The sequence below is a fragment of the Eubalaena glacialis genome, chromosome 9, assembly GCF_028564815.1.
Source record: "Eubalaena glacialis isolate mEubGla1 chromosome 9, mEubGla1.1.hap2.+ XY, whole genome shotgun sequence".
In the NCBI taxonomy this organism is placed as follows: Eukaryota; Metazoa; Chordata; class Mammalia; order Artiodactyla; family Balaenidae; genus Eubalaena; species Eubalaena glacialis.
The window spans coordinates 103,689,414-103,716,638 of NC_083724.1; the positions used below are offsets into that span (position 1 = coordinate 103,689,414).

General features: G+C 39.6%; 1 protein-coding gene across 4 annotated transcripts in view; it reads left to right on the forward strand.

Moving 5' to 3' along the window:
• The window catches only part of AUH (AU RNA binding methylglutaconyl-CoA hydratase), a 176,101-nt gene extending 151,348 nt beyond the window's left edge, over positions 1-24,753 (forward strand). For all 4 annotated transcript variants that reach the window (XM_061199374.1, XM_061199376.1, XM_061199375.1 and 1 more), the window contains 4 exons: positions 14,085-14,272; positions 17,628-17,678; positions 19,235-19,282; positions 22,952-24,753. In XM_061199374.1, the coding sequence (XP_061055357.1) occupies positions 14,085-14,272; positions 17,628-17,678; positions 19,235-19,282; positions 22,952-23,029 (365 nt within the window). In that variant the 3' untranslated portion in view covers positions 23,030-24,753. The remainder of the gene's footprint in view (positions 1-14,084; positions 14,273-17,627; positions 17,679-19,234; positions 19,283-22,951) is intronic.
• Positions 24,754-27,225: the final 2,472 nt, after the last annotated feature.

Sequence of the window (27,225 nt, forward strand, 5' to 3'; positions counted from 1 at the left end):
GTAGTGGCCTCATAGGATTCTTGCAAAAATTATAAGAAATAATTTGTTAAATTACATAGTACATAGTAAATTCTCAGTAAATAATGGTGCTGCTGTGCCAGAATCTTCAAATGTTTATCATGTGACCTGCTTTTGATAAGAAAAATCAAAAGTATTCAGATCTTCATGTTCACTCCATTGTTTAGTCATTTAGTCAAATATTTATACATATTGTTTCTTTTATCAATAAGTTTCTACTTTTCTTTACTTGTCCAGAAGTTTCCTGTTATCCAGAGAGAAAACATCTGGATATTGAAGATCTTAAGCCATTTATTAGATTCCCCCCCCCCATTTAATGAAAATGTCAGGGTCCAATTTTTATGAAGTACAGAGTGTCCACTCTTTTTGCTGATCAGTTAAATCAGTGCCTTTTAGAAAGTCTAGAAATACCTTTGATATGTGGGTGTCACTTTCTTTGCTGATCGTAGTTGGCAGAGACTGTGTTTTTAATGGAGTGAGCTTTACAGAAGGAACATCTTCCATTTTATACTCTCCTTACTCCCCCCCCCATTATTTTTTCAAGATAATGGTTAACATGTTCTGTTCATCTCCTTGATTTTGAAATAATGAAAGATGATTTTAAAGTTTTGGGAAATAGTCTGAATGTGCTCTGGGAAAAAAACTGCTTTTTGGTAAAGGAAAGATGGGCAGAAGAAAAGATGACCTTTTTACAGTGTGTGTTGCTTAATCAATCTTAGACCTTGTGGTAGGCAGCCTCTAAATGTTCATGCTGTGTGTGATTCCTCTCCTCGTGAAGGCTGGGCATTTCGACTCACCTCTGTCTAATAGAATATGGCAGAAGAGGTGGGAAATCACCTCTCAGGTAGGTTATTAGAAGTCTGTGGCTTCTATCTTGTGCATTCTCTCTCTTGAATTACGCACTTTGGGCGGAGCCACCTGCCTTGTCAAAAGGTAGCCCTGTGGAATGGCTCATGTAGAGGGAACCAAGGGAATCTGCCAACAACCAAGTGAATGAGCCTGGAAACAGAGGACTGCGGCCTCACGAGGGACCCAGAGCCAGTGCTGGCCCATAGAAAGAGTAAATGTTTGTAGTTTTAAGCCACTGAGTTTTGAGGTGACTTGCAATGCACATGAAATAACTAATACAGTCCATATTTAATCATTAGAGATGATGAAACTGTTTCTTCTTAAACGCAGACTACCTGGTTTATGCTTTACCATAGTCACCATCCATTTGGGTTAGGGAACGTTACTGCGTAATTGGTTTGTTTTCAGTGTTTGAGAGATATCAAGCTGTTAAATTTGATTTCATTTATACTTGATTTAATTTATATTACATGATTCATCCACTGAGGTAAACGTGAAACATTGTATTTTTAGTAAATATCACTGTGTTAAAGAAAGTTAATCAAGAATTTTCTTTAAGGCTGTCACATATATACATATACATATATGTATATGTATTTATATTCATTTGACATCACGATTATATACATATATTTATAAGTAATCTCAAGAGGGAGGAGATAACCAGCCTAGTCATAATCCTTGTGATATACTTGTAAATAACTATTATGGCTAAACCAAATATAATATATTTATCATATATAATATATAAAGCATACTTATATAAATAACTAGGGATAAAATGGAAAATATGTTACATATAGAACAGTCATGCATAAGTGGCATATTATGGCACAAAATTTTTACTATAGGTAGGAAATTTCTGTTACTGTGGCAATAGTAAATTGTCTAATAAATGTATGCCACGAGTTGGAAATCAAAATACGGAAGAGTTCATTGGATCACTTCTTTCTTTTAGTTTTATTTTCTCTGAGCAATTACTATATTTAACTTTAATCAAACCTAGGATAGGTTTATGTTGAAGGCTGTTAGCAATATCTCTGTTACAATCTCATTTGTGATACCCACTTTTCTTGCATACGGGTCAGCAGTATTGTAAGAACAGATGAATCATTTGGTTTCTGGCTCATTTTGGCATGACAGAGGTTACCTAGACTGTAGAACACACGTCTTTCACTAGCCATGTGCTGCCTCTTCTTTTCCTGCGGGAAAGGTGAGCTGTGGGGAAGTCTGCAGACCTTGCACCTCAGCTGCCTCACTAAGACTCTGTACATGTTGCAATGAACCGTAGATTGTATCAAAGTTTCTTTGGTTTTGCAACAGAAACAAATATTGCAACCAAAAATGAGCTCAGGAGAAGCTGAAGGGCAAGAAACTCTATACTTGGGCTATCCAGTACTGTGACTGCTGACCACACGTGCTATTTAAATTTCAATTGATTAAAATGAACTAAAATTAAAACTTAAAATTGAAGCTAGTCATGTTTCAGGTGCTCAGTAGCCACGTGTGGCTAGTGACTCCCATGTTGGACAGCCCAGAATCATCACAGAAAGTTATATCTGGCAGCACAACTTTAGATAAGCTTGCCTGGAAGCCTTTGCTTGAGTTGATGAACCCAGCCATTTCCTCCATTCTTCCATTGCTCCATTCGTGATCCAAGTTGCAAGAGATAGTTTGATTGGCCCGACTTAAGTCATTTGCCTACCCCTTGTCTATGCCGGGGTGGGAGAGAGGTTCCTGTAAAGGAAGCCTCCAGCAACCCCCTTGGAGCCACCAGGGGACTTGAGTTCAGAACCCCCGCAGCTGCAGAGAGTGGCAGAGGAGCATGCAGCGCTGTTGGTGGACATTGGGTGGCCCAAAACGGACAAGTCATTTTAAAAAGTAAGGCACTTTGTTTCATGCAGTATATAACAATATATTCTTTGGAAGTTAAAAAATATATAATAATGCTTCAGATACTTGATGTAAAAAGTATATGTAAACATTTAAAAATAAAGTTTTGTTCTTAATCTGTCTCTCTAACAGAAAATGGGATAATAGTCAAGAAAACTTTCTAGAATAAATATTAATGAAAGCTATATCGCAAAGGCTTTAATTTGTTGCTAGTCAGCTTAATTTGCTCTGGAAAAAAAAAATGTTTGATGTACAATTTTTCTTTCTATGCCCCAGTTCTTAAGAAGTTTTTAAGATTTTGCTAAGTGCTCCTTTAGCATAAGCCAAGCAGAGCTCAAACTGATGTATTTTAGGTAGGTTCTGCTGGGGTTTAGCCAGTCAGGTTTTCCTTCTCATTTATTCCTGTCTTGTTCGTTTTCTCTCTCTCTCTCTGTGTGTGTGTGTGTGTGTGTGTGTGCTCTCATTGTTTTGCAACATGGTTAAAAAGTAAAAAGCCTCAGGAAACAGAAAGTATTACAACACTTTAAACATTGGTCACAAATTGAAGAATAGATATTTTTATGCTTTTTTATGATTGTGACATGATCTATTATGAGACCAGTAATCATGCCATGTTTGTTCACATAGCACACTTCTCTTTCTTAGAAAAAGTGAGAGGAAGTCAGTTTTGTAAGCATCTAGCCCAGATCTGTCAAGAAAGCTCTTGCCTAAAGCCCTCTGACAGAGTTCCACAGTAATCAGTTGAAACAGGCATTTTAATCCAAAGTTAACATTTTACTGTAATGTTTCCTCCACAATTCAAGGAAAATATAACCTTAAGTGGAACTTCCTATTTATGAGAGGGGATTTAGAAATAATCAAAAGCGATATTTACTTAAGAAGAGTCAGAGATCACTGCTAATTGTATCAACAAAATGCCCTGAATGCAGTATCTATATAACTTTCCAACTTAAAGTATTTGTTGTAAGCATCCCCCTTTATTAGCATGGCTTCTTTCTCCATGAAGTCATAAGAGGAGGGAAATACAAAAGCTAAAAGGAAACCCAGAAACAAAAACAAAAAAACTTGGAATTTTCTACCTTGTACATATTACTAAAACATAATTTATAATCCAAAACTATAAATTATGTTCAGTTATTTACATATTACATTATAATTGATTGTGAAATGTCAAAGCTTGCTTTAAATTATTTAAATACATGTAAATATGCAAAAGGAAAGTAGCATCTGTACTTGGCTTAATCAGTTTAGAACTTTGGTCTGGGAGGAGAAGGGTGGCAGTCCCAGATTGTTGCCAGCAGGGAATACAGAGGAGTGGGAGGAGACCAGATAGTTTTCCTTTCTTGTCTTCTCTGGCAAAAACAGGCTTTCTGTGTTTAAGCCACTGCTGATATAGAGGTTGCTACTTTAAGCTTATTTTAATAAAAGTGCTATAATCCCAGGAGAGGATTACCTTGCCTGGGGGGGAGGGTGGGGGGAGCGATGGTTCTTGATGCCTTCTCAAAATGATAGATTAAAATGATGGAAATTTTTTTAAATGGAATATGATATTTCAAATATATTTTCATTCTGTCTAAATAATACATAGAGATGAAAACATTTTGTTACGTGATTAAAACAGTTTAACCACTTGAGGTAGCACCCACTTTCATTTTTCCATTATAATAGAGCCCGTTTTATTCCCTATGCGATGGCAAACACTCCACAAGAAGTGCAGCCTTGAGAAAACTGGCCCCCAGGTTTTGTGGTTGACTTCTAATGGTATCAAGGAAGTGGTTAAATCAAAGTAATAAAATTAAAGCTCTTTTTAAAGAGGCTGGCTTTAATAAAGTGGACAGTGAAAATGTTAAAGATCTGTTAGCATTACATAGCGAATTCCTGACTACCAGAGAACTCACTCCCATGTTCATTTGTTAATGCTCTTCCTTGATGCTCATTTGTTTGAAGAAGCAAAATCTTGAAACTCAATGCAAAATCATTAAAAGAATACACAGAACATGCATATGAAATCATGGCTATTTTAGGTAAGCTTGGTCACGATATGAGTAGAAGTGTTAAATTTTTAAATGCAGCTCCACTGAAAGGAATCAGGGCTCTGGGCAAGTGACTGATTCAAGGTCTGGGGAGGAGATGCTCAAGTTGAGCTTAGAACATTTTTGTGATACCAGGTAACAAGTTATCAAAGACTGTTAAGGTCATGTCAGTAGGACCCTAGAGCCAATCTGAGCAAGTTCCCACTGACCAAAGATGGGGTAGTTTGAGCATCAATAAAGATAAAAACTGCAGTGGAGTCTAATACTTCAATTATGTTAAAAGTTGTCAGTTTTGTGGTGCTTTCAAAGATTAAAAATTTCTTGGTCACCTTTGGAGGATGCTAAGGAACTGCCTTTTGATTTTGAAAATTAATAAATAAAGGGAAAGAATCAACTATTTAAAAACTGTAGTTACAAACTTATTTTTGTATTATTGATAGATCACATGCAAAAGATATGACAGACACCATTTTGAGTGTTTTCATCCTGTTAGTTTGTCTGTGGCTTCAGACAGTGGTTCAGAGCTACCTGCTTCCCAAATTTGAGTGCCAAAAAGAGAATTAGATTTGCACGTGAACCAACCCCAGCCATTTGCAGGTCTGCTTGCTCCGTCATCAGCACGCTGTTGTTGACTTCCACGCTCATCAGGTGGCAGCAGTGACTCTCGCTGTTCCTCCTGTCATGACCCAATTTATCTCTTAACTCACCTCCTACCATCTATCTTAGCCCAATACTCTCATGGTTGTACCCTAGATTTCAGCGTCATCAGTAATGGCTCCATTCTGAATCTAGATTCCTGCATGTCACTCTGCAACATCCTAACTTTCCAGTTCTTTTTGGACCTCATCGAATCATCACATCCATGGACATTTTCACTCTCAGCCAAGTCCTTCCTCTCCTCATCCAATTTAGATTTCATCGTCTTTTGTGACATGACTTACTTACAAATGACCTTAACTACCTTTGCACCTACCTCATAGGGGAATTATAAGGATTAAATGAGCTAATTAAATACCTATGACGTGCTTAGGACAGTTGACCTGGTGTTATTACATAGTGTCTGCACAATACGTGTCAACTATTGCTATTGCCCAGCTCCTCGTCTTTTCTTGTACTTGTCTCGTGAAGCTCCAGCTTACATGCCTGCTCTGTGCCTGCCCCCAAATGGCTAGGAGTTTCTAGAAAAAACCATGCTAATCATCTCATGGCCACAAATCTCCAATGTGTAACTAGTTTTGCCCAGCAGTCTTGCCATTACTTCCCTAGTGTGTTTGCTTTCTACTCTCCAAAATGTGTGTTCAGATCTCTTTCCTTAATCCATCTACACTTGCAGACATTTTTGGTACAGATAACAGGAAACCGTATTTCAGGAGGCCTAAGCAATAAGAAAATACAGTGTAATATCACAAGAAGTCACAGCATAGGGCAGTCTCAGGATTGGTAAGTTCAGCAGCTTAGTGACGTCTTTCTGCTGTGCCATCTTTAGTTTGACGATTCTGCCCTTGCTGGCTTCCATTATGGTCACAAGGTGGCTGTCATTGCTCCAAGTGTCACAAGTAGACATGGAAGCCTCCTGGGAGAAGGCCTGTTTATTCCTGGGAGTCTTTATTTCAGTGAGGAAAGTCTTTCCTAGAAGACCCCTACAGACTTGACTTCACTGGAAGAAGGCTGGGGGAGTAGTGGTGGGGTAGGTGTCCAGCTGAGCATCACCTTCCTCCTGCGTTTCTGCTGCCTTACTCACTTCAGTGGGCACTTCTCAGCGTCTTGCTGACTCCTCTGCGCCATTCTATCTAAATAGTCTCCCTAGGTGATCACATCCAGGCCCCTGGCTTTGAATGCCATCTGTATGATAGTGATTATTAACAAACATTAGACTGCATATCCAGTCACATGCTCGACTGCTCCATTTATGTATCTAAAAGACACCCCACCCTTAACATGGCCAGAGTGCACCCCTGCTGCCTCCTTTTTCCAGTGTCAGTAAACAGCACTGCTTACTAATTACACTCTAACCAGAAATGTAGGCATTAGGTTGATTTCCTTTTCTCCCTACATCCATTTTACTGGCAGTTTTGGACACTCACCCCAAATCCCTCCCCCTCTCCCTGCCTATGCTGCCCTAGTTCAGTCCAAGCTGCTATCATACCTCACTCGGAGGACAGCAGTAGTCTCCAACTGGGCACCCCACTTTGATCTTGCCCCTACAATCTGTTCTCTGCCAGCCTTACAAAAGATCTTTTAAAACACAAATCGAATTATGTCACTTTCCACTCAAAACCCTCCAGTGTCTTTACATAACGCATAGAGTAAGATGTAAAACTACACTGTGTCTGTGTGATCTGAACCCTGCTTCTCCAACTTCACTTCTGCCACTTCCCTCACAGCCTTCTCCCCATAGCTACAGTGGCGTCCTTCTCTTCCTCAGTGCTAAGCTTGGCTTCCCCTTAGGGCCCTTGCATGGCTGATCTCATCACTGGGCATTCTGTCTGATCTTCGTGTCGCTGCCCTGTTAGCATTCAGACGTGGGCCTCCCCAACCACCCAATCTAAATGAGTCGTCTTATGATTATCTCAGAACCTTTTTCCCTGCCTTAAATTCTCTTCGTAACACTCACCACAACCTCAGTTCTCTCTTGTCCATGTGCCTGTTTATTGCTCTTGTTCTTCCCTTTCTTTATCTAAGATGTACGCTTTGTAAGGTCTAGGACGGCCTATCTGGTTCACTACTGTTTGTTCAGCACCTGAGACAGCGTCTGGCACATACTAGGTCACTTGACCAATAAATTAAGAGATTGAATGAATGGATTTTTATCTGGGAAAAGTAGAACAAATAAACTCCCATCCAGCTTCATCTAACTATTTTTGAAAGAGAAAAACAAAACTCCTAGTATGTCACTGTATCATTCATGATATTGGAGAGCACACAGTAGAAATTGACTTTGGCTACCCTACATGAAGAGGAAATTTATTGCAAGGTTCCCAGAATCAATAGCTGGCTAGAGAATAAGGCTTAGAGCCCAAACTATACCTTAGGAGCCCTGGAAACACACAGTGTGCACCATTGCAAGAACACAATACAAGAATCATCAGGTTGGCACACCACTGCCCCTGCATTGCCTGTAAGCTTGGAAAGTCTCCATGTTACAAGATCACCCATTCAGGACTCCTAGTCCTGAGAAGTAACATCCAGTGGATCAAACGTGACTCGGACGCCTGCCCTGCTGTTCCAGGGCAGAGAGAAGGAGGGTCTTGGTCTCCACTGGAGGGATTCTTTACTGTCCCAGGCTGAATACAGCAGGGTGTATGTGGGGGAGTGTTCTCCAAAAGCAAGACCAGGATTTTAATGGGGGCAGTGGGTGTTGGGCAGCCGAAACATGACAGACATCGAAAGCATGACAGCTCATCGAAAGCATCGAAAGCATGTGTTGTTCTGAAATTTCTCTTTGAGCCTGTTGGAGCCCTGCCACAAGTAGTATGAACATCTACCTACCTCCTCCATCTTCTTGGCTCATAATGACCATAGCTTGTCCTCAAACCCAAATCTTCACTAGTGATTGATGTTCCTACACCACTGTTTTCAGAAGATGCTCTCAGATGCCCCGTGGCTTTCTGTCATCCTCACAGTAGTCCGTAGGTCCTTCCAGGCCCAGGGGACCTATGGGATCTGGGCCTGCTCCAGCCATTCTGGTCTCCCTGTGCTGCTCTGTGAGTCAGACACGGTCCCCACAAGACCTGTGCAGTATCCACTCCTTGGTTCCTTTTGTTCTTGGCTCTAGTGTCACCTCCTCAGAGCCCCTCCTTGGCCATCCTGTCTAGACTGTGTACACACCACACCCTGATACACTCTACTCTCCAACTAACAGTATGTATTTATTTGCTTATTGTGGGCTTCCCCACAGGAATGTCAGCTCCTGGGAGCAGGGGTTTGTTTAGTTTACAGCTGTATCCATCTGCCCAGAACAGGAAGCTGCAGTAACTACTTGAATGAGTGAATAAATGTGTCATTTTGGAAATGAGTTCCAAAAGAGGAATTCCAAAATGGTCCTGAATAACAAGTATACAGCATTTGGGGTGACTATTCTGAAATGGCGCATATTCACTTGGTTATGTAAATTCTGTTGCCTCATTAAAAATGAATCATCTCCTACCTCATGTTTTATAGCAGTGGGTCAACAGAGCCCACCGAATCAGAATCTCCTTGATGACAGAGCCAAAGCAAAAAGCCTTAGAAAACAACTGGCATTTTCTGAGCATTCCCACATTAGAAAGGGAAGGGTCAGTGTCCAAGATGCTTCCTCTTCATAACAGTAATGTGGCTTTGGCACGCTGTTTCTGCTTATTACTCTGATGGATCTTCATGAGGATTCATGGGACACCACAGAATGCCTTTTTCTGGTAGATGATGAAGTGACTCAACAGTAGTTTTTTTGTGGAAGCAAAACATGCTCTGAATTTACTGCCCCTGGAAAGGGTTAAATTACTTGTATTTTAGCAGAAACCTTGTGAGTTATTTTGGAAACTGACAGAAATACAGCTGATTCAGCTTCCGTTCATACTTCTCCTCGTATTTGGTAGTACCGTGGGGTACCTGCAGGATTGTCACGGGAGTGTATGACCTCCTGATACCATGGTCCCTTAGTGTTGACATTGCAACCCAGGAGAGCTGAGGCTTCCCAGATCCTGGAGAATTTCCTGGGAACACAGGCAGGAAGTGGCCTGGGAGGCTTTTACCCAGTGGTTGGCTCTTTGTCTCCTTGTACTGTGCTCTTCAAAAACAGTGTAGCACTTTTATTCCTATTACAGTGTCATATTACTGTTGCAGAACATTTTTGAAATACAGCCAGGCGAAATGAATAAAAAATGATCATCATCTATCAGCTGATCCCACAGAGACAACTTTCTGGATACATTTGATATATGTATATGCCTACTTATATTATGTACCTACTTACATATACCATACCTTTTATCAAGCAGCTTACAAACTTATTTCATAAGTTGCTCTTTACTGTCTTACCACATAGTAGATAAGAATCAGGCAGAGGTAGGTTTGGATCCTATTTCTACAACCTAACTTTGTGACTTTGGGCAAGTTACTAAAACTCTGTGAGTCTCAGAGCAGGGCCCAACTAGGAGTCAGGGCTCCACGCTGGAAGCTCTTGGGATGGACAGTGTGTAAGTTTGAATAGAGTCTCAGACCTGTGTGATTTTGAATACATTAGGGCGGCTGTCAGAGTGGAATGATTTTAATTCCACTGGGGACAACCCTATTTTTAGTTCTACTGTTTAATTTCTCCAGTCATCAAGACTATATCTAGAGATGGCACTTTAGTGATCCTGAACTCAAATCCCTATTGGAACTAAGCAGGTTGTGTGATCTACAGAAGCAAGCCTGGTGTAAGAAAATCAACCGACAGAAGTACAACACACTGTCTTCACTTTTACCTAACTCTAAGCTAATATTGGAATTTAGTATTCAGAATTAATAAAAGAAGAATTGAAATAAATTCTCTCTAGTACTTCTTTTTGTATTTGGAACTTAAAATATCTGATGCCTTTTCTTCCACACCAGGTCTCAGTGGCACATCTCTTCTCTCGGGTTGCAGGATGCAATGCTACAGTGAACCTTGCTTCCCTTATGAGCTAATTGCTTTATTTCATAATAGAAAATAGCTGTGCATAAACAGAAGTACTTCCAAACTGGACTAGAATGTTGGCATAAAAAGATTTTCTGTTTGGAGTAACTATTCCTGAGATGGTTGTAGAAGTCTGAGATTCCACATCAATCATATTTAGTTTTTTGTGTCGTATTGCACTGCAGTTCAGTAACTTCCATTTGTACGGCCCGTTGCTCACACTATCAGTATTAATTGACAAAGGCAAACTGAACAGGTCATATCATTTTTATAGAGGTTGAAATTATATACCTGGAGCTAGTGAAGGGTCAGTTACCTTTATTTCCGTAAAGTAAAAATACAGTCCGAACTATCAGTCTTTGATTTCTGCAAACTGAATGCAGCATATGAAAGTGGGCCAGATAATTTCTTACCAACAGGTTTCCTAAAAATGAAGTTTTGGTAAGAATGAGCAAATTAAGTCACATATTTGTGTAACTATTTAAGAATGCCCCTTTTGACAGGTAGTGTTAGGGAAACTGGATTTCTGCCCGCAAGAGAGTGAAGTTGGACCCTTACCTTATACTATATACAAAAATCACCTCGAAATGGATCAGATACCTTAATGTAAGAGTTGAAAGTACAAAACTTAGAAGAAAACAGTGGAAAAACTTATGACGTTAGATTTGGCAATTATTTCTTGGCCATGACACCAAAAGCAAAGGCAGCAAAAGAAAAAACAGATAAATTGGATTTCATCAAAATTAAAAACTTGCATGCCTCAAAGGATACTGTCAACAGTGAAAAAGTAACCCATGAATTGGGAGAAAATATTTGCAAGTCATGTATCTGATAAGGAATTGATATCCAGAATATATAAAGAACTCCTTCAACTCAACCACAGTAGAACAACCCAATTAAAAAGAAGATATACAAATGGTCAATAAGCACATGAAAAGGTGCTCAGCATCACTAGTTGTTAGGGAAATGCAAATCAAAAACCACAATGAGATTCCACTTCACACCCATTAGGATGGCTACCATCAAAAAACAAAAAGTAACAAGTGTTGGTAAGAATGTGGAGAAGTTAGAACACTTGTGCCCTGTTGGTGGGAGCATAAAATGGTGAAGCTGCTATGGAAAACAGTGTGGCTCTTTCTCAAAAAAATTAAACATGCATTTACTGTATGTTCCAGCAATTCCACTTCTGGCTATCTACTCAAAAGAATTGAAAGCAGAGTCTTGAAGAGATATTTGTGTACACGTATTCATAGCAGTATTATTCCTCATAGCCAAAGATGGAAGCAGCCCAAGTGTTCCTCAATAGATGAATGAATAAACAAAACATATTCATATAACGGAGTATTATTCAGCCTTACAAAGGGAAGAAGTTCTGACACATACCTTCTGTCCATCATACAGAAGGACAAATACTGTATGATTGCACTTACATGAGGTTCCTAGAGTAGATAGCTTGTGATGTCAACCAAAAAAGCCAAATCTTGGGTGCAGTGTTAGTTGATGAGCCAAGTTGAGGATTTTTCCTTGGATCCTGTGATGCAGTGTTTTCAACAGAACAGAAAGGTCTCTTCAGCACCAGGCCTCTCACACTCACATCGTGCCCTGCAGCAGACAGTTAGGTTTGCATCCGTTTCATCCATCAAAGCTTAGAGTTCAGTGCCATTCAGCTCTGTTTCATGGTGTTAGTTTCATGACTGTTCCTTTGTTAAATATTTATAAAATCTTTATTCCTTGAGAGAATCATGCCATAAACAAAATAATATGATGAATGGGCTTAAGTGGACTTGCAAAATATTGAGTTTCCCTTGAATAAAAAGTGCAGCACTAACAATGACTGTTGAGGGTCACATTTGTTCATTTTGACCAATCTACATTAAACTTTTCACAGAACACAACAGAGAATCATTTCCTAACGTGTGCTTATCGTGAATACTATATCCGTAAGTACTTTAGTCTCATGAAAATCCTCATCAGCTCCATGAGTAAATACAGCTATCTGGGTTGTATTATTTATATCTCTGTTCTAATCAGCTGCCATTGGAAACACTGTAAATAACTTTTCTTTTCCATATAACTTGTTCCGTAAGTTTTCAGACCTATCTTTACTACACTGAGCAATATCATTGTTTACAGTTAGATTTAAATTTGTCAGTGCTTCATTTTTTCACACGCGTTTGTTGCCACGTTGTGTAAAATACCTTTAAACTTACCATCTATAACTGCTTGGGCTGTGTGAGCAATAAGTAACTGCAATTTACAGAAGCAGTACTCATTTAATGTTCAAAAACGATCCCTACTGAAAATGTCAATCCTTTTGAGGTTTATTTTTGTTTCTTTTTTTTTTTTAATCACCTATATTTTCAAAACATCGTCATCATTCTCAACATGGTTGCTTAATAATAGCATCCTAAGCTATGTTCTTCAATGCTGGCGTGCTTTGTTTGTTAAACATGTAGGAATATACTTAATTATTGAAGGGAAATATGCTTTCTTGAAACTTGTCTCCCCCCCACTTTTGGTTGAGATGTGAATAAGAGTATATTTTGCCTGCCTTTTAATGTTGCTTAAAGAAAATCAAAACTTCTCAGTCTGTAGTACTGGAGTAGCAGGAAGTGGTGGAGGCTGTGGCAGACTCGAGTGCATTGCATCTAAAAGGTGCAGCTACAGTTAACTTCCAGGTACAAGTTAGCTTTTATATGAAATCACCCACCCAGTTTATAAATGTTGGTAACTAGTGCAGAAAAAAAAGTTTAAACTTTATGGGCCAGAGAAACACAGTGAGCTTGTTCAGATGTTTGGCCATCAGTTTGCTTTTTGTCCTCTGAACCTTCGCAGTCAGCCTTTCCTTGGCCTCCTGGGCAGTCCAGCCGCCACTTTAAGGATAAGACTTATAAGATAAGATTTAGGATTTGCAGCTGTTTTCGTATTCTTATTGGTAGAAATTGAAGCTCCCAGTCAGAATATTACCTGCTTTTGTCCAGCTTTCTATTTATTGAGATCCCAGTCTCTTCACTCAAAGATATTGGGGTGAGCAGATAGATGGATCTAATGGATTAATGCATCAGGGGATGATTAGTACTTGCACTGAAAAATAAAACCCCGGGACGAAGCCTATTTTCATGAGTAATTATCTGTTTTTATTTTCGTTAAATTAAAATTAGTTTACGGTTCATTTACTGTAAATGAGTCTTCAAAAGCACATGAGTTGAATTGCTCAGAATTTGATGTTTTATCTAAACTGAAAGGGAAATGCCAAGCTTGATGGACCTGTCATTCCTCTGGTGAACTGGCTGAGGGAGAGAAAACTCCTTCCCCCAACCAGCCCCTGACCCCTGCAACTGCGGTGCACCCTGTGGTTCCTGACTTGGTAATGATTGTGGACTGGATTCAGGAACACACCAGCCATGGTGCAAGTAATGGTCAGTGTCAGGATCACTTAATGATATAAGGTTCTTAAGTGCTTTTGGGGTATTAATAATTTTATAAACTAATTAAGAAATTAGATTCTGTCTTGAAGTAGTTTTCCAGTTACTCATTTTGACATATAAACTTCTGGCCCTGGTTTGTTTTTATAAAAGAAGAAATGAAACATTGAAATGTTAAAAGGAAAGGGTGTCAAATCATTGCCTGCATTTTCTGTCTCACCCCCTCTGCAGGGGGCACGCAGCGACTGCCACGTGCCATTGGGATGTCCCTGGCCAAAGAGCTCATCTTCTCTGCACGTGTGCTCGATGGCCAAGCAGCCAAAGCAGTGGGCTTGATCAGCCATGTTCTGGAACAGAACCAGGAGGGGGACGCTGCCTATAGAAAGGCCTTGGACCTAGCAAGAGAGTTTTTACCTCAGGTATTTTAATTGCATTTCCTTTTTTTACTCTTTTTAGATAACTTTATAACAAATTGACTAGATTAATATTAAGAGCCTTCAGAATTAAAATTAAGATTTGAAGATAATCTGAGGCCCCTATTGTAGCCATACGTTGATAATATATCACATACATGTTTATCACGTGGGACAGAACTTCCCAGCAACTTAAGTTGTTCGCCAGCTAGCCCTTCTGACCTGAACTGTACACATGAAGAGAAACAGTGACGGATGGGCTGTCACACTGGATTGCCCCCAAACTGAAACACAAGTAAGGAGCCCAGAGTCAATTATGGCAAGTGAGCTTTCATTGAGATCCCATAACCTGAGATAACCTGCTTGAACAGCACAAGTTGTGTGTCTTATTGTGTTTGTTTTTATGGTGATGTAGGCATTGTTTTAACTCCTTTGTGCACAGTATGCTTCCTCACAATTACACTTCAAATCTGGGACTCACTGCACATTTACTCACAGATCATAATCCTCATGAGTAATATTAATAACAGCGCATCGAGGGACCTGTATTAAGGGTTTCTTGGTTCTCTCACTCTTTTAGGAGTATTTTTCAAATATTCCTTTCTTCTGAAATCATGGATTAAAGGATTTTTGCTATGTAAACAGTTAGTGACTTGTCTTTATTCCTAATGGCGTGTAAAGTTTTATAACTTCTGGAGTCAAAATTACTTCCTCTCTAACTCAAACAGTATTTGTAACCAAAGGCCGTGGGTCCTTTTGGGAAATCTCTCTCTAGAAAAATGCATGCACCCTCCACATTTGTCTGGAGTTTCGCATCCAGTTTCAGGAGGCATCCTTGGAGTTCTTTGTTGTAAGACAAGGCCCAGGTCTGCTGTGATGTACCTGTCCCCTGAGAGCTGTCAGACGGGTCCTCTCATTTGAGTTGGTTTCTAAAACCACACTGCCTGCTGTTGATGCTACTTCAGTCCTTCTCAGTTAAGTTATGAGCTATAAGCTCTTCCAGGGCAGGGCCCTTATATAGTTTATTCCCCATATGAGGTAATACAGAGTCTTATACTCTGAATTGATGGAGAGAGAGCAAGTAGAAAAGACTTTTACTAATTTAAGAAAAAAAAGCAGCGCCCGAGTTCTGAGATTCACAGCCTCTCCTGATCCTTGGATGGGATCATTCAGCTCCCTGTTCCAGAGCTCTGCCCAGGTGGCTCATTAGCCCCCTGGCACCTCTGTGGTTCAGGTTCCTTATCTCACTCCTGGGAACTGGCTCTTTCTCCTGTGACTGCAGTGCTGTTAATGCCATCACTGCCCACAGCTCACCCCGCCCGAGAGCCCCCTTCTCCCCACCTCCAACCTGACATCTGGCTGCACCCTACCACGTGGTAAACCAGGCTGAACTCATTGTCTCTTTCATCTGAAGGACACGCCTCTGAGAACATTAATTGCTGAAATTAATTTTTCCCCAGGTGAAGGGAGATGTCAAATGACTTTGGAAAATGTGTAACTGTGAAACTGTATACAAAAGTTACAAAACGAATTTGAGGTGGAATAATCTTCATTTTTACAGACCTTGTTACTAAATGATTAGTCTTCTTAATAATTAGAAAGCTTCTATAAAATTAGTATTTCTAGGTGATTTCTGTATTATATGTTACTTCCATTTTTCTATCTTAGGAAAAAAGTTTGTATATAAAGAAGAGGCACTGGTTTTATATTTTAAAAGAGAAACTAATTAAGCGTTACATCTAATAGCATTTTCACTTTCCTGTTTCTCCAGTTTTATAAACCTTGCTGCCCAAAGTGTGGTCTGTGGTCTAGCAGTCCAGGCGTCCGCGGGGAACATGTTAGACGTGCAGAATCCCCAGCGCATGCCAGACCCCTGAATCTGCATCTCCATTTCAACCAGGGGCTTGGGGAGTTGTGTGCGTATGCAAGTTTGACTAGCACTTGTCTGGGTCAACTGGTAATAAAAGTGAATGGAAGGGCTTCCCTGGTGGCGCAGTGGTTGAGAATCTTCCTGCCAATGCAGGGGACACGGATTCGAGCCCTGGTCTGGGAAGATCCCACATGCCGCGGAGCAACTAGGCCCGTGAGCCACAATTACTGAGCCTGCGCGTCTGGAGCCTGTGCTCTGCAACAAGAGAGGCCGCGATAGTGAGAGGCCCGCGCACCGCGATGAAGAATGGCCCCCGCTTGCCACAACTAGAGAAAGCCCTCGCACAGAAACGAAGACCCAACACAGCCATAAATAAATAAATAAATAAATAAATAAATAAATAAAATTTTAAAAAGTGAATGGATAAGTTTCCTGTGGAGAGGAGCACTCTGTTAAAAAAAAAATGAATTGATGATCTTGAAAGAAAAAAAAAACTAGTATGTGTAACATACATACAAATCACATCTGGAAGGATTCTAACTAAGATACTTGCCTAAGCCTCGGAAAATTGCAGTCTCTGAAAAAGATTTATCAGCATGTGATTTAGGAAGAGAATTTAGATAGGTTAAAGTAGATAACCGAAAAATGGCATTTTTCGTGCCATCCTACATTTATCCATTCACTTATTGGAGTCCTTTGTTGTGCCTGTTATTTAGAGCCTCTTGCATTTTAATTCAAAAGATGCTTTAAAACATGCCATTGAATTCTAATTCATCACCCAATAAACAATTTTCAGGAATTTAAAATGTGATCAAATAATTAAATTCCATCTGGAGGATTATGGTTTCTAAGACAAAGTTATGTGTCCCTTCTCGCAGAGGACTCCTAATTCTTTCCTCTGTGACCCTCACACATCCTGAAGGACTTATTTGGACTTGAAGCTTTTGTGTGATGTGGGAGCACTGCCTGGAGGACGCATCTTTACTAATACTTCATCATCGTGGTTAGTTATTGATGCCCAGGGAAGAAAGATACAGCTCCACTGCCTGAAACAGATGATATCTGAATCCCATGTTAATCAATAGTGTCAGCCTCATCTCCAGCCCAGGGTTCTGTCAAACCACTAATGGGTGTGTTATTGTGCCAAACACTTTATCTCCTTTTCTTTTTCCTACTTAACTTGTAGGGAAATTTGCTGAACAATGAAAAACCCTCTACGGGACACCTACCACCTGCCGACCTCCAAGCATATAGTTTGCTGTGCCACAGCATGCTGTGAAATCTGCATAACATGCTGGTGCAATAGATGATTACAAGTGCTGTTTACTTAAGGCCTTGCCAGGCTCCTAAAATAAAATTTCCATCAACTGTCTTACAGCCATTGTTGCCTCTATGCCATGGATCCAGCAAAGGGAATTTCTGAATTTGACTGAGATGTACAACATGATTTGCATAAATAATTAAAATATGTTTCTTTAATTTGAATTTTAGGGACCTGTTGCAATGAGAGTGGCAAAATTAGCAATTAATCAAGGGATGGAGGTGAGTGCCTTAAGTTTGAGTTTCTTGTTGGAATAGGTATTGGAGATTTAACTTAAATGAACCATTATTTTTTAATATTCTAAAATATAGCTGTTTCACTGCTATGATTACTGAAAGCTACTGAGGTTCTTTTTAGCTACATCAGTGATTGCATTCTGCTTATATCTGTTGTTGCTTCAGTATCATAATCACAGAATTCAGTAATTTCACTGATGCCCTGCAGCATATGACATGCTTATTATTTATGCCATTGAGTTAATAGATTTATTGGCTAGTAGTTCATAGAAAACCAAAAGAAAAGGGCATTCTGTGTATTCTCAGCACCAGTATCATATTATAAAAAAAAGTTCTAAGGAGAACTTCCTGGCTCAAAGCTCCTCCTAAAGATGGAGACCATCTTTAACCTCTTGATGTGCTTTCTGCAGTGAGACACACATAAACCCTGCAGGGGGCCCTGGGGTTACTCTGGAGAGAGAGCTCCAAAGGAGTGGAGGCCCCAGGACAGGGGAGAAGTAAGCAGGGCAAGGGAGCAATGCAGGTACCCATTTACATTGGGCTTTTCATTACAGCAGTTGTATTTTGGATAATTAATTACAGGAATTTTGAAGAAAGATACTTCTTCCTTGCAGACCCAGAGGCCGCTATATTTTCCTGGCCTTCACAGCAGTAAAAAGAGGTTAAATATGTTAGTAATAAATACATTTTTAAAAATTTACAAAGTATTTGGTTTTTAAAAATTCTTACATAATAGTAACAATGCTGGAACTTCCCTGGTGGTGCAGAGGTTAAGAATCCGCCTGCCAATGCAGGGAACACGGGTTCGAGCCCTGGTCCAGGAAGATCCCACATGCCGTGGAGCAACTAAGCCCGTGCGCCATAACTACTGAGCCTGCGCTCTAGAGCCCACGAGCCACAACTACTAAGCCTACGTGCCACAACTACTGAAGCCCACGCGCCTAGAGCCCGTGCTCCACAACAAGAGAAGCCATCGCAATGAGAAGCGCGCGCACCACAACGAAGAGTAGCCCCCGCTCGCCACAGCTAGAGAAAGCCCACGCGCAGCAACGAAGGCTCAACACAGCCAAAAATAAAATAAATAAAATGAATTAATTAGAAAAAAATTCTCTAAAAAAAAAAATAGTAACAATGCTAATAGCAAAAACCTTATATGACCCTAACTATGTGCCAACCCAATGTATAGCTTATGTAGTTTATAAAGACTTCACCTAGATTAACTCATTTGATCCTCACAATAACCTCATTTGGTAGATAACTGTAATTAGCTCCTTGTTCAGGTACACCTCTCTGAGACAAGAGAGGTTAAATAACCTGGGTAACTAAAGTTACACAGCTCCCATATGATAGAGTCAGAATTTGAACCCAGGCAACCTGGTTCCAGAGTTTCTCGTGCTGGTCATACTTCTGATTTGCTGTATTACATCAAAGAATTCTGTTCTTTTGGAATAAGGTTATTAAATTTGAATTTATATTTATATTGAGTATACCATATTTTAAAAAGTAATTCTTGCTGAAATGAATTATGTTTTTATCCTCAGGTCGATTTAGTAACAGGATTAGCCATAGAAGAAGCTTGTTATGCTCAGGTATGTAATACAACCACGAATTCAATGCAGATACCCCTTACCTTCTGTATAAGTCAACTAAATTATATATCACTGAACCATGATATATATACACTATTACAAAATCATACAGATGGGTTGAAATTATTTGTTTCTGCTGTTTGACTGTTACCAGCTCTTACGACTGATTCTGTTCCACATACTAATGACTCCTGTCTATGTAATTTAGAAAATGCTTAGAATAGTTAAGTTAGTACCATTTGTGCTGTAGCTGTCTCTCTGGCTCATGTTGTGTTTTCTGGGTGTGGTCTTGAACCCTCACTCCAAGGTAGAGAGGTGTGAGGAAGGCAGCTGTGAGCACGTGCCTCCAGGAAACATCAGTATTTGAGACTCATTGGCTTTTCCTGATGTTCTGAGCCTTTCCTCCTACCCACTGAAAGTTCACTAGTTCAATTACATATACAGTTTTCTTTTTTGTACACAAATTAATAGGGCTTTTTATAGAGGAACAAATCTTCCTTCCTCCCTTCCTTTCTTCCATTCTTTTTTAAATGAAAGATACTTTAGATGCTTGTTCTAAGGCATCTAAAGTAGCAAAAGAGTTTTGTTCTACCTTTTCTGAGAATTGGAAACTGTGTCAGCTCCCGTTTAAGCATGGCAGTATCATGAATTAGGAGCAATAGCTAGAGTGTTACTCTGCGCCTGGTCTGTCTATATAAATTACCACCTGTCATTGATGAGCACATACCATGAATGAACTAAATTACAAACCTCTTACAAATGGACAACCTCAGAGTCTGAAGAAAAATTTTAAAAGCATATTTGGCCACACCTTATCAAATGTAACAGGAATCATACAAAGTATTCCATCAGACCACAATGGAATTAAACTAGAAGTCAATAACAGAAAGATAGATGGAACCCCACCTATTAACGGTGATATGTAATCTTTTTAATAAGGTTAAGCAGTGTACTTCTAAATAACATTTGTCAAAGAGAAAGTCTCAAGAGGAATTAAAATATATTTTGAACTAAATCAAAACGAAAATACAACTTATCAAAATTTGTGGGAATATATGAAAAACAATGTTTAGAGAGAAATTTATAACATTAAATATGTATATTAGAAAAGAAGAAAGATCTAAAATCAATAATAACTTTCCACCTTTCAAAAGTGGAAAAAGAAGATCAAATTAAATCCCAAATCAGAAGAATACAAATAATACTTTAGAGCAGAAATCAGTGAAATTGAAAAAGGGGAAACAATAGATAGAAAACAAAATCAAAAGTTGGTTCTTTGTAAAGATCTATAAAGTTGACAGACTTCTAGTCAGGATAATCAATGAAAAAGGAAGACAAAAATTATATCAGAAATGCAAGAAAGGTTATTACTACTGATCTTATGGACATTGAAAGGATAAAGGAATACTGTGAACTATATATGCCCACAAATCTGATAACCTAGATGAAATGGACCAATTCCTTGAAAGACAAAATATACCAAAATTCATCCAAGGAGAAACAGATAATATGAATAGTCCTATGTTTGTTATAGAGATTAAATCAATAATTAACAAACTTCCGAAATAGGAAGCACCAGGCGCAGATGGTTTCACTGGTGAATTCTACCAAACATTTAAGGAAGAAATTACACCAATTATCTACAATCTTTTCCAGAAAATAGAAGCAGAAGGAATACTTCCTAACTCATTCCATGAGGACGGTATTAGACTGATAACAAAACTAAAGACATTACAAGAAAGGAAAACTATAAACCATTATCTCTCATGAATATAGATATAGAAATCCTCAATGAAATATTAGCAAGCTACATCCAACAATATATAAAAGGAATTACATGCCACAACCAAGTGAGATTTTTTCCCAGATATGCAAGGCTTGTTCAACATTCAAAAATCAGTTAATATAATTCATCACATCAACAGGCTAAAGAGGGAACTCTGGTGAAAGAAATCACAATTTAAACAAATAGATATCCCATATTCATGGATAGTAAGACTCAGTATTATTAAGATGTCACTTCTTCCCAACTTGATCATAGATTCAATGCAATCCCAATAAAAATTCCAGAAAGTTATTTTCTTAATATTGGGAAACCAGTTCTAAAGTTTATATGGAAAGTCCAAAGACCCAGATTAGCCAACACACTATTAAAGAACAAGGTTGGAGGAATGACACTACTTGACTTCAAGACTTACAATTAAGCTACAATAATCAAAATAGTGTGGTACTAGCAAAAGAAAAGACACATAGATCAATGGAACAGAATAGGGAGCCCAGAAGTAGATTCATACAAATATAGTCAACCGATCTTTGACAAAAGAGGAAAGGCAATTCAATGAAGAAAAGATAGTCTTAAAAAGGAATAGTACTGAAGCACCTGGACATTCAACTACCAAAAAAAAAAAAAATCTAGACACTGACCTTACGCCCTTAACAAAAATTAACTCAAAATGTGCCATAGACCTACATGTAAAATGAAAAACTATAAAACTTCTTGAAGATAATATAGTAGAAATTCTAGGTGACCTTGAGTTTGGCAATGGCTTTTTAGATATAACACCAAAAGTGTAATTCATGAAAGAAAAAATTGATGTTTGACTTTATTAAGATTAACTTCTACTCTGCAAAAGACACTGTGAAGAGAATGAAAAGACAAGCCACAGACTGGGAAAAATATCTTTGCAAAACATATATCTGATAAAGGACATGTATCCAAGACATACAAAGAGTTTTTAAAACTCAACAGTAAGAAAATAACCCATTAAAAACTGGGTATAAGGTCTGAAGAGATACCTCACCAAAGTAGATGTACAGATGGCAAATAAGCATAGGTAAATATGCTCCACATCATATGTCATTAAGAAATGCAAATCAAAACAAGATACCACAGTTTGGCCATTTCTTACATAGTCTTACCACATGATCTAGCAATCATGTTACGTATTTACCCAAATGAGTTGAAAACTTATGTCCACGCAAAAGCCTACAGACCGGTGTTTACAGCAGCTTTATTCCTAATTGCAAAACTTGCAAACAACCAGGATGTCCTTCAGTAGGTGAATGGATAAACTGTAGTACATGTATAAGTGGGGTGTTATTCAGCAATGAAAGGAAATGAGCTATCCTACCAGGAAGAGACAGGAAGGAACCTTAAATACATATTGCTAAGTGAAGGATTTCAGTCTTAAAAGCCTGCGTGAGGGTAGTGAAACTATTCTCTGTGATACTGTAATGGTGGATACATGACATTATGCATTTGTCAAAACCCATGGAATATCCCTAATGTAAACTATGGACTAGTTAATAATATTGTGTTAATATTGGCTCATTAGTTGTAACAAATGTATCACATTAATGCAGGATGTTAATAACAGGGGAAACAGTGGGGGGGCTTGAGGGAGTATATGGGAACTCTGAACTTTCTGCTCAGTTTTTTGGTAGACCTAAAATTGTCTAAAAAAAATAAAGTCAATTTTATTGAAGTATATTTGAAATGGGAAAAACATCTTAGAGTTAGAATGATAAATTTGGTCACATAATTTAAATTGTTCAAATGATTTCAAAATTTTAGATTGTCTTCTAATTAGTTTCCTTAGTTAAAGCTCATTAAACTTTTACAGTTGTCTTTATTTTTTGGCATAGATAACAATGTTTTGCTTCTCTTAGACTATTCCAACGAAAGACAGACTTGAAGGTCTTCTTGCTTTTAAAGAGAAAAGGACCCCTCGTTATAAAGGAGAGTAGAAGAAAGAGAAATCTTTAAAATGCCAGTGTAATAAATATACTTCTGGAAGTATCTTTCAGATTCACGTATGCCTCAGCATCTGGAATCCCAGCGACCAAAGTGAAGAGCGAGTTATCCATATACTGAATTAAGTATCTGGAGTGGACCCCTATGTGTACTCGTTCAAATGTGTATCATCATTTTCATTCAGATTTATAAAGCTAATAGTGTATACTGTCAAAAACGCCAATTCAAAATTAGGTATACATTTTTAAATACCTCCTGCATATGAGGCTTTCTGTTCTTAATTTTTTTAATGTGAATAATTTATATATTGCACACGCTAGGAAAAAATATTGATTGTATGTCTCCTGTGCTACAGTATGAAAATAAAATTATTTCTATGTACCAAAAATGTGAAGTTATACCAAATAAAGTTTCCAAGGGATTGTACACATGCACCCACACACATACATCTCATACTGAAAAAGGAGCTGATAGAATTCTGAGTGAAAATTATCAAATATAAGTAAAATTCGTGAAAAGAAAACGTGGAAATTTTTCTCTTACCCCATTCTTTTTGTATTGAGTAAATCATTGCATGTTGGATTTTAGAAGAAACCACCTTTCCATTGCTGATTCTGTCAGGTGACCTCTTTACGTAGTCAGTCTTAGAATACAGTATGGATGGTGAATTAATCCAGTCAGAGACTGGGACCAAAGGCCTTGTGGAGGCCAACTGGAGGCCTGGAACTGTTGTACCTCTAAGCCCTCCTAGCAAGTGGCCTGGCCCCTTGGCCTAACCCAGAAATAAAATGGTGCAGCCAAGGTTGGCCCTTAGAAGTGGCTTGGTCCTGGATTAAGGGTGAAGTAGAGCCTGCTTTCTGCTTCCTTCTCCACAGCTATTTGCAGCTGATTTCAGTAAGGAAAGGAGGTGAACACAGCACCCCTCTCTCCCCGTTCTAACAAACATCATGCCCTTCTACCCCTGGCCAGGTAAGCAACTAGAAATGGAGGAGCTCCAGGGGTGTGTGAGTTTATATAGCCTTGCCTGGGGGACAGATAGGAAGTGTGGGGGAAATAGTCAGCTGTAGAACTCAGTGTGCAAAAGGGAGCGGAACAGTACAGCTCCCCGAACGAATTTGGGCTAGCTTTATTTTGTGTTCATTTGATCAAACCACACTGCCTTTTGAGGCTGCATCCAGGGCTGAGTCCAGCAGTGCTGGAGAAACCCCCCTTTTCCAGGACCCGCGCCTGTTACTTGCCAGCTCCAGGGGTCCCCCACTGTCCCCAAACACTGCAGCTGTGCTTCATTGCAGTGAAGTCAAGTTCGACACGTGGGTGACTGCCTGTTTCACGCATTCCCATGCTCCGCACCACAGCTTCCTTGCTCTTTTAAAGCATATAGACTTGGAATTTTTTAAATCACCGAAACTTTTGTTTTTTAATTTGAGAAATTGAACTCTCAATCTCAATTCTAAAATCCTTGAAAGAGGTAAGCGTGGACTTAACCTCAGCTGATGGGCACCCTGCCAGGGGGCAGGCCTGCTTACTATGCGCGTCCTTGTACTACAGCAAGCGCTGTGCTCTTTGTCACCTTTGCTGCTGACACTGTACAGACTATGATGTTTGCTCAGCTGATCGCCATCATATGAAAGGAGCTTGTTAAAATTTACATTCGGCTCTGTGGTGATTGTATCTGGTGGTATATACACTTTGCTGATAAACTTGTACCATTCATTTCCTGCAGGATAATTTGCAAATAAAGTGCTGGTCCTTGTTTTCATGATCCTTCAGACGTTTCAGGACCCCTTGGCTCTGTCCGTGACATGTGCAAATGCCACTTCCATTCTAACTGAGTAGGAAATAATTATGTTCATGGGGAAAAATATTGAGTGTGTTGAGCGACTTGTCTCTCCTAACTTGGATTCGTAGTCTGCTGCTGATTGAACGCCATTTAATTTCCTAACAAGTTCTGATTAAGTTCCTGGAGTGATTAAGTCAATGGAGTGTATCTGAAAGCAAAGACATCATCCTGTAGTCACTTCAACGTGTCTGCCCAGCTGTCTGTATAGATGTTTGCCTTTCCCTTGGTTTTCTCTTCAGCAGGGCAGTCTTGCTGGGGAGTGGTCCTAACACTCCTCGTGGGTCGAAGCCCAGTGGCTGGGCTCTGGGGGGGCGTGCTTGTCCCTGAGGGAGTGCCTGCATTAGCACGTGGGCCAGAAGCTCCTTTTGTTTTCCTCCAGGGCTTGGAGTGTTTTCAAGTCCTTACACTGAAACCACATGATGCAAGCTGGTAGCACAGTGGATGTATCCATATGTTCAGATGAATTAAAGGCGACCAAGAGGGAGGATGATTAACCGGGCACACCTACAGTTCAGGGGAAAAACATTTCATGTTATCTCACAGCAGGAGACTACTAGTCTTGAGGTAATGTAGCGCTGGTTAATTTATAACTTATCTCTGAAAGAAAAAGAGGTCTCCAAGTGACAGAGATCCTGAGTCAAGAGAGGACTTGTAGTCATGGCCAAAAGAAGACTCAGATTTCCTGTGATTCATTTTCTGTGATTTAAAGGGTCATTTCAAGTTTGTGTTGTTTTCAGTAAAAAATAGACATGGTTTTCCTGTCTTTTTTTTCCCCCTCTGGCTGTCAAGAAATTTGGCGTGTCACACAGTGTTACTTTTCTGACGGTACTTAGAATAGCGCTCTGGACATGGACTGGAGAAGTGGGGTGTCATTTCGTGTAAACCACACTTACAGAAAATGCTTAATTTTCATGTGGACTTATAGCTGGCTACCCACTGACCCTTTTCCTCACTTAATCCTAACTCCCTCTGCTGGTTAAGTGAGGCCCTGCATTTGCTCTGATTTGGGGTCCAAAAATCCTGGCAGGCAGGCAGACTTCTTAAATGGTTAATCCTGCTGTTATTATTTGTCTACTTACCTAGTTAAATAGTGTATGTCAGCATTTATTGGGCTTTATCAAAAGACAGTAGAAATTTTCTTATATTTAAAAAGAATGTGTACGTGTGTCACAAAAGAAAAAATAGAGCATTTTAAAGTTACTTGGTAATATGTTGGTAAAATGAGAGCCACTCTTCTGCAGAGATGAGACACTACAGATTGCGGTTGGGGGTATTTTGGCAGATGGGGGATCAAACACCCTGCTCAAAATATTTGTGGGTCTCAAGCCCTAAAAACTCACTGTTTCAAATGCCTTTTCTTTGGGAACCTCCCAAAATTCAGTTACCGCTCAGAGGGATAGGCACAATTTGGTGTGCCATATTTCTCAAACCAATCCTCAGGGCAGTGTGAGCCAGCTGGGCACCTGACAGAATAAAGGACAGACCCCAAGGACAGACTAAGACATGCACCTCTCGAGTGGTCAGGGCCAGCCCTCATGACAGTCGTCCACACACCAGCTTAAAGGAGGCAAGGTAGGAATATAGCCCTTCCTCAGTGAGCTGACAATTCCCTGGGACCAGCAAAGTGAGCTCATAGCCACCAGCATGTCAGTCCCATCTTAAAAGTATAGAAAACACAGTACTATTATGTTTTGATCAAGGGAACATTTTGACAATATCATTGAAGATCCTAATGTGAATACGATGAGAGAATTAGGGCCGGGTATTGTTATGATGATAATGACTACCATTTATGAAGCCTTAAATACTTCCAGGTGTTTCCATGCGCTATTGTATTTACTCTTCATAGCATCCAGGAAAGAAGAGGCACTGGTTATTCCTGGGATCTAGAGCAGGAGGCTGGAGCATAGCCTGATTACAGGTGGGTGGTGGAGTCAGGAGTTGAACCTGGAGCTGTTGACCTGTCATTACTCTTAAGCCTGAAAACAGCTGAACAACACAGCCAAAGGCTACCGATACATGTGTATGTCAACCTTTGCCCAGATTGGTTCTAGTTTTCTCATGACTTGGCAAGAGATAGTGTGCGTATCGAATGATCTGACGATGGGCAGGCAGTGTGACAGTTACAGCGATGCCTGCTCAGCGTCTCCTTTAAACCGAGCCCTTTGCCTGCATGTTCACATCCAATACTCAAAAACCTTAGGAAATGGGTTTGTCATTTTCTAGCTTAAGAAGCTGAAGCCAGAGTTGGAGTTGTGTCAGGCATTCTGAATTCAGAGCCCCGACGTTCATCACGACACCTGGAGAATACAGAGCCGATCTTGGTAGCTGTGAGCAGTGAGTCTGAGG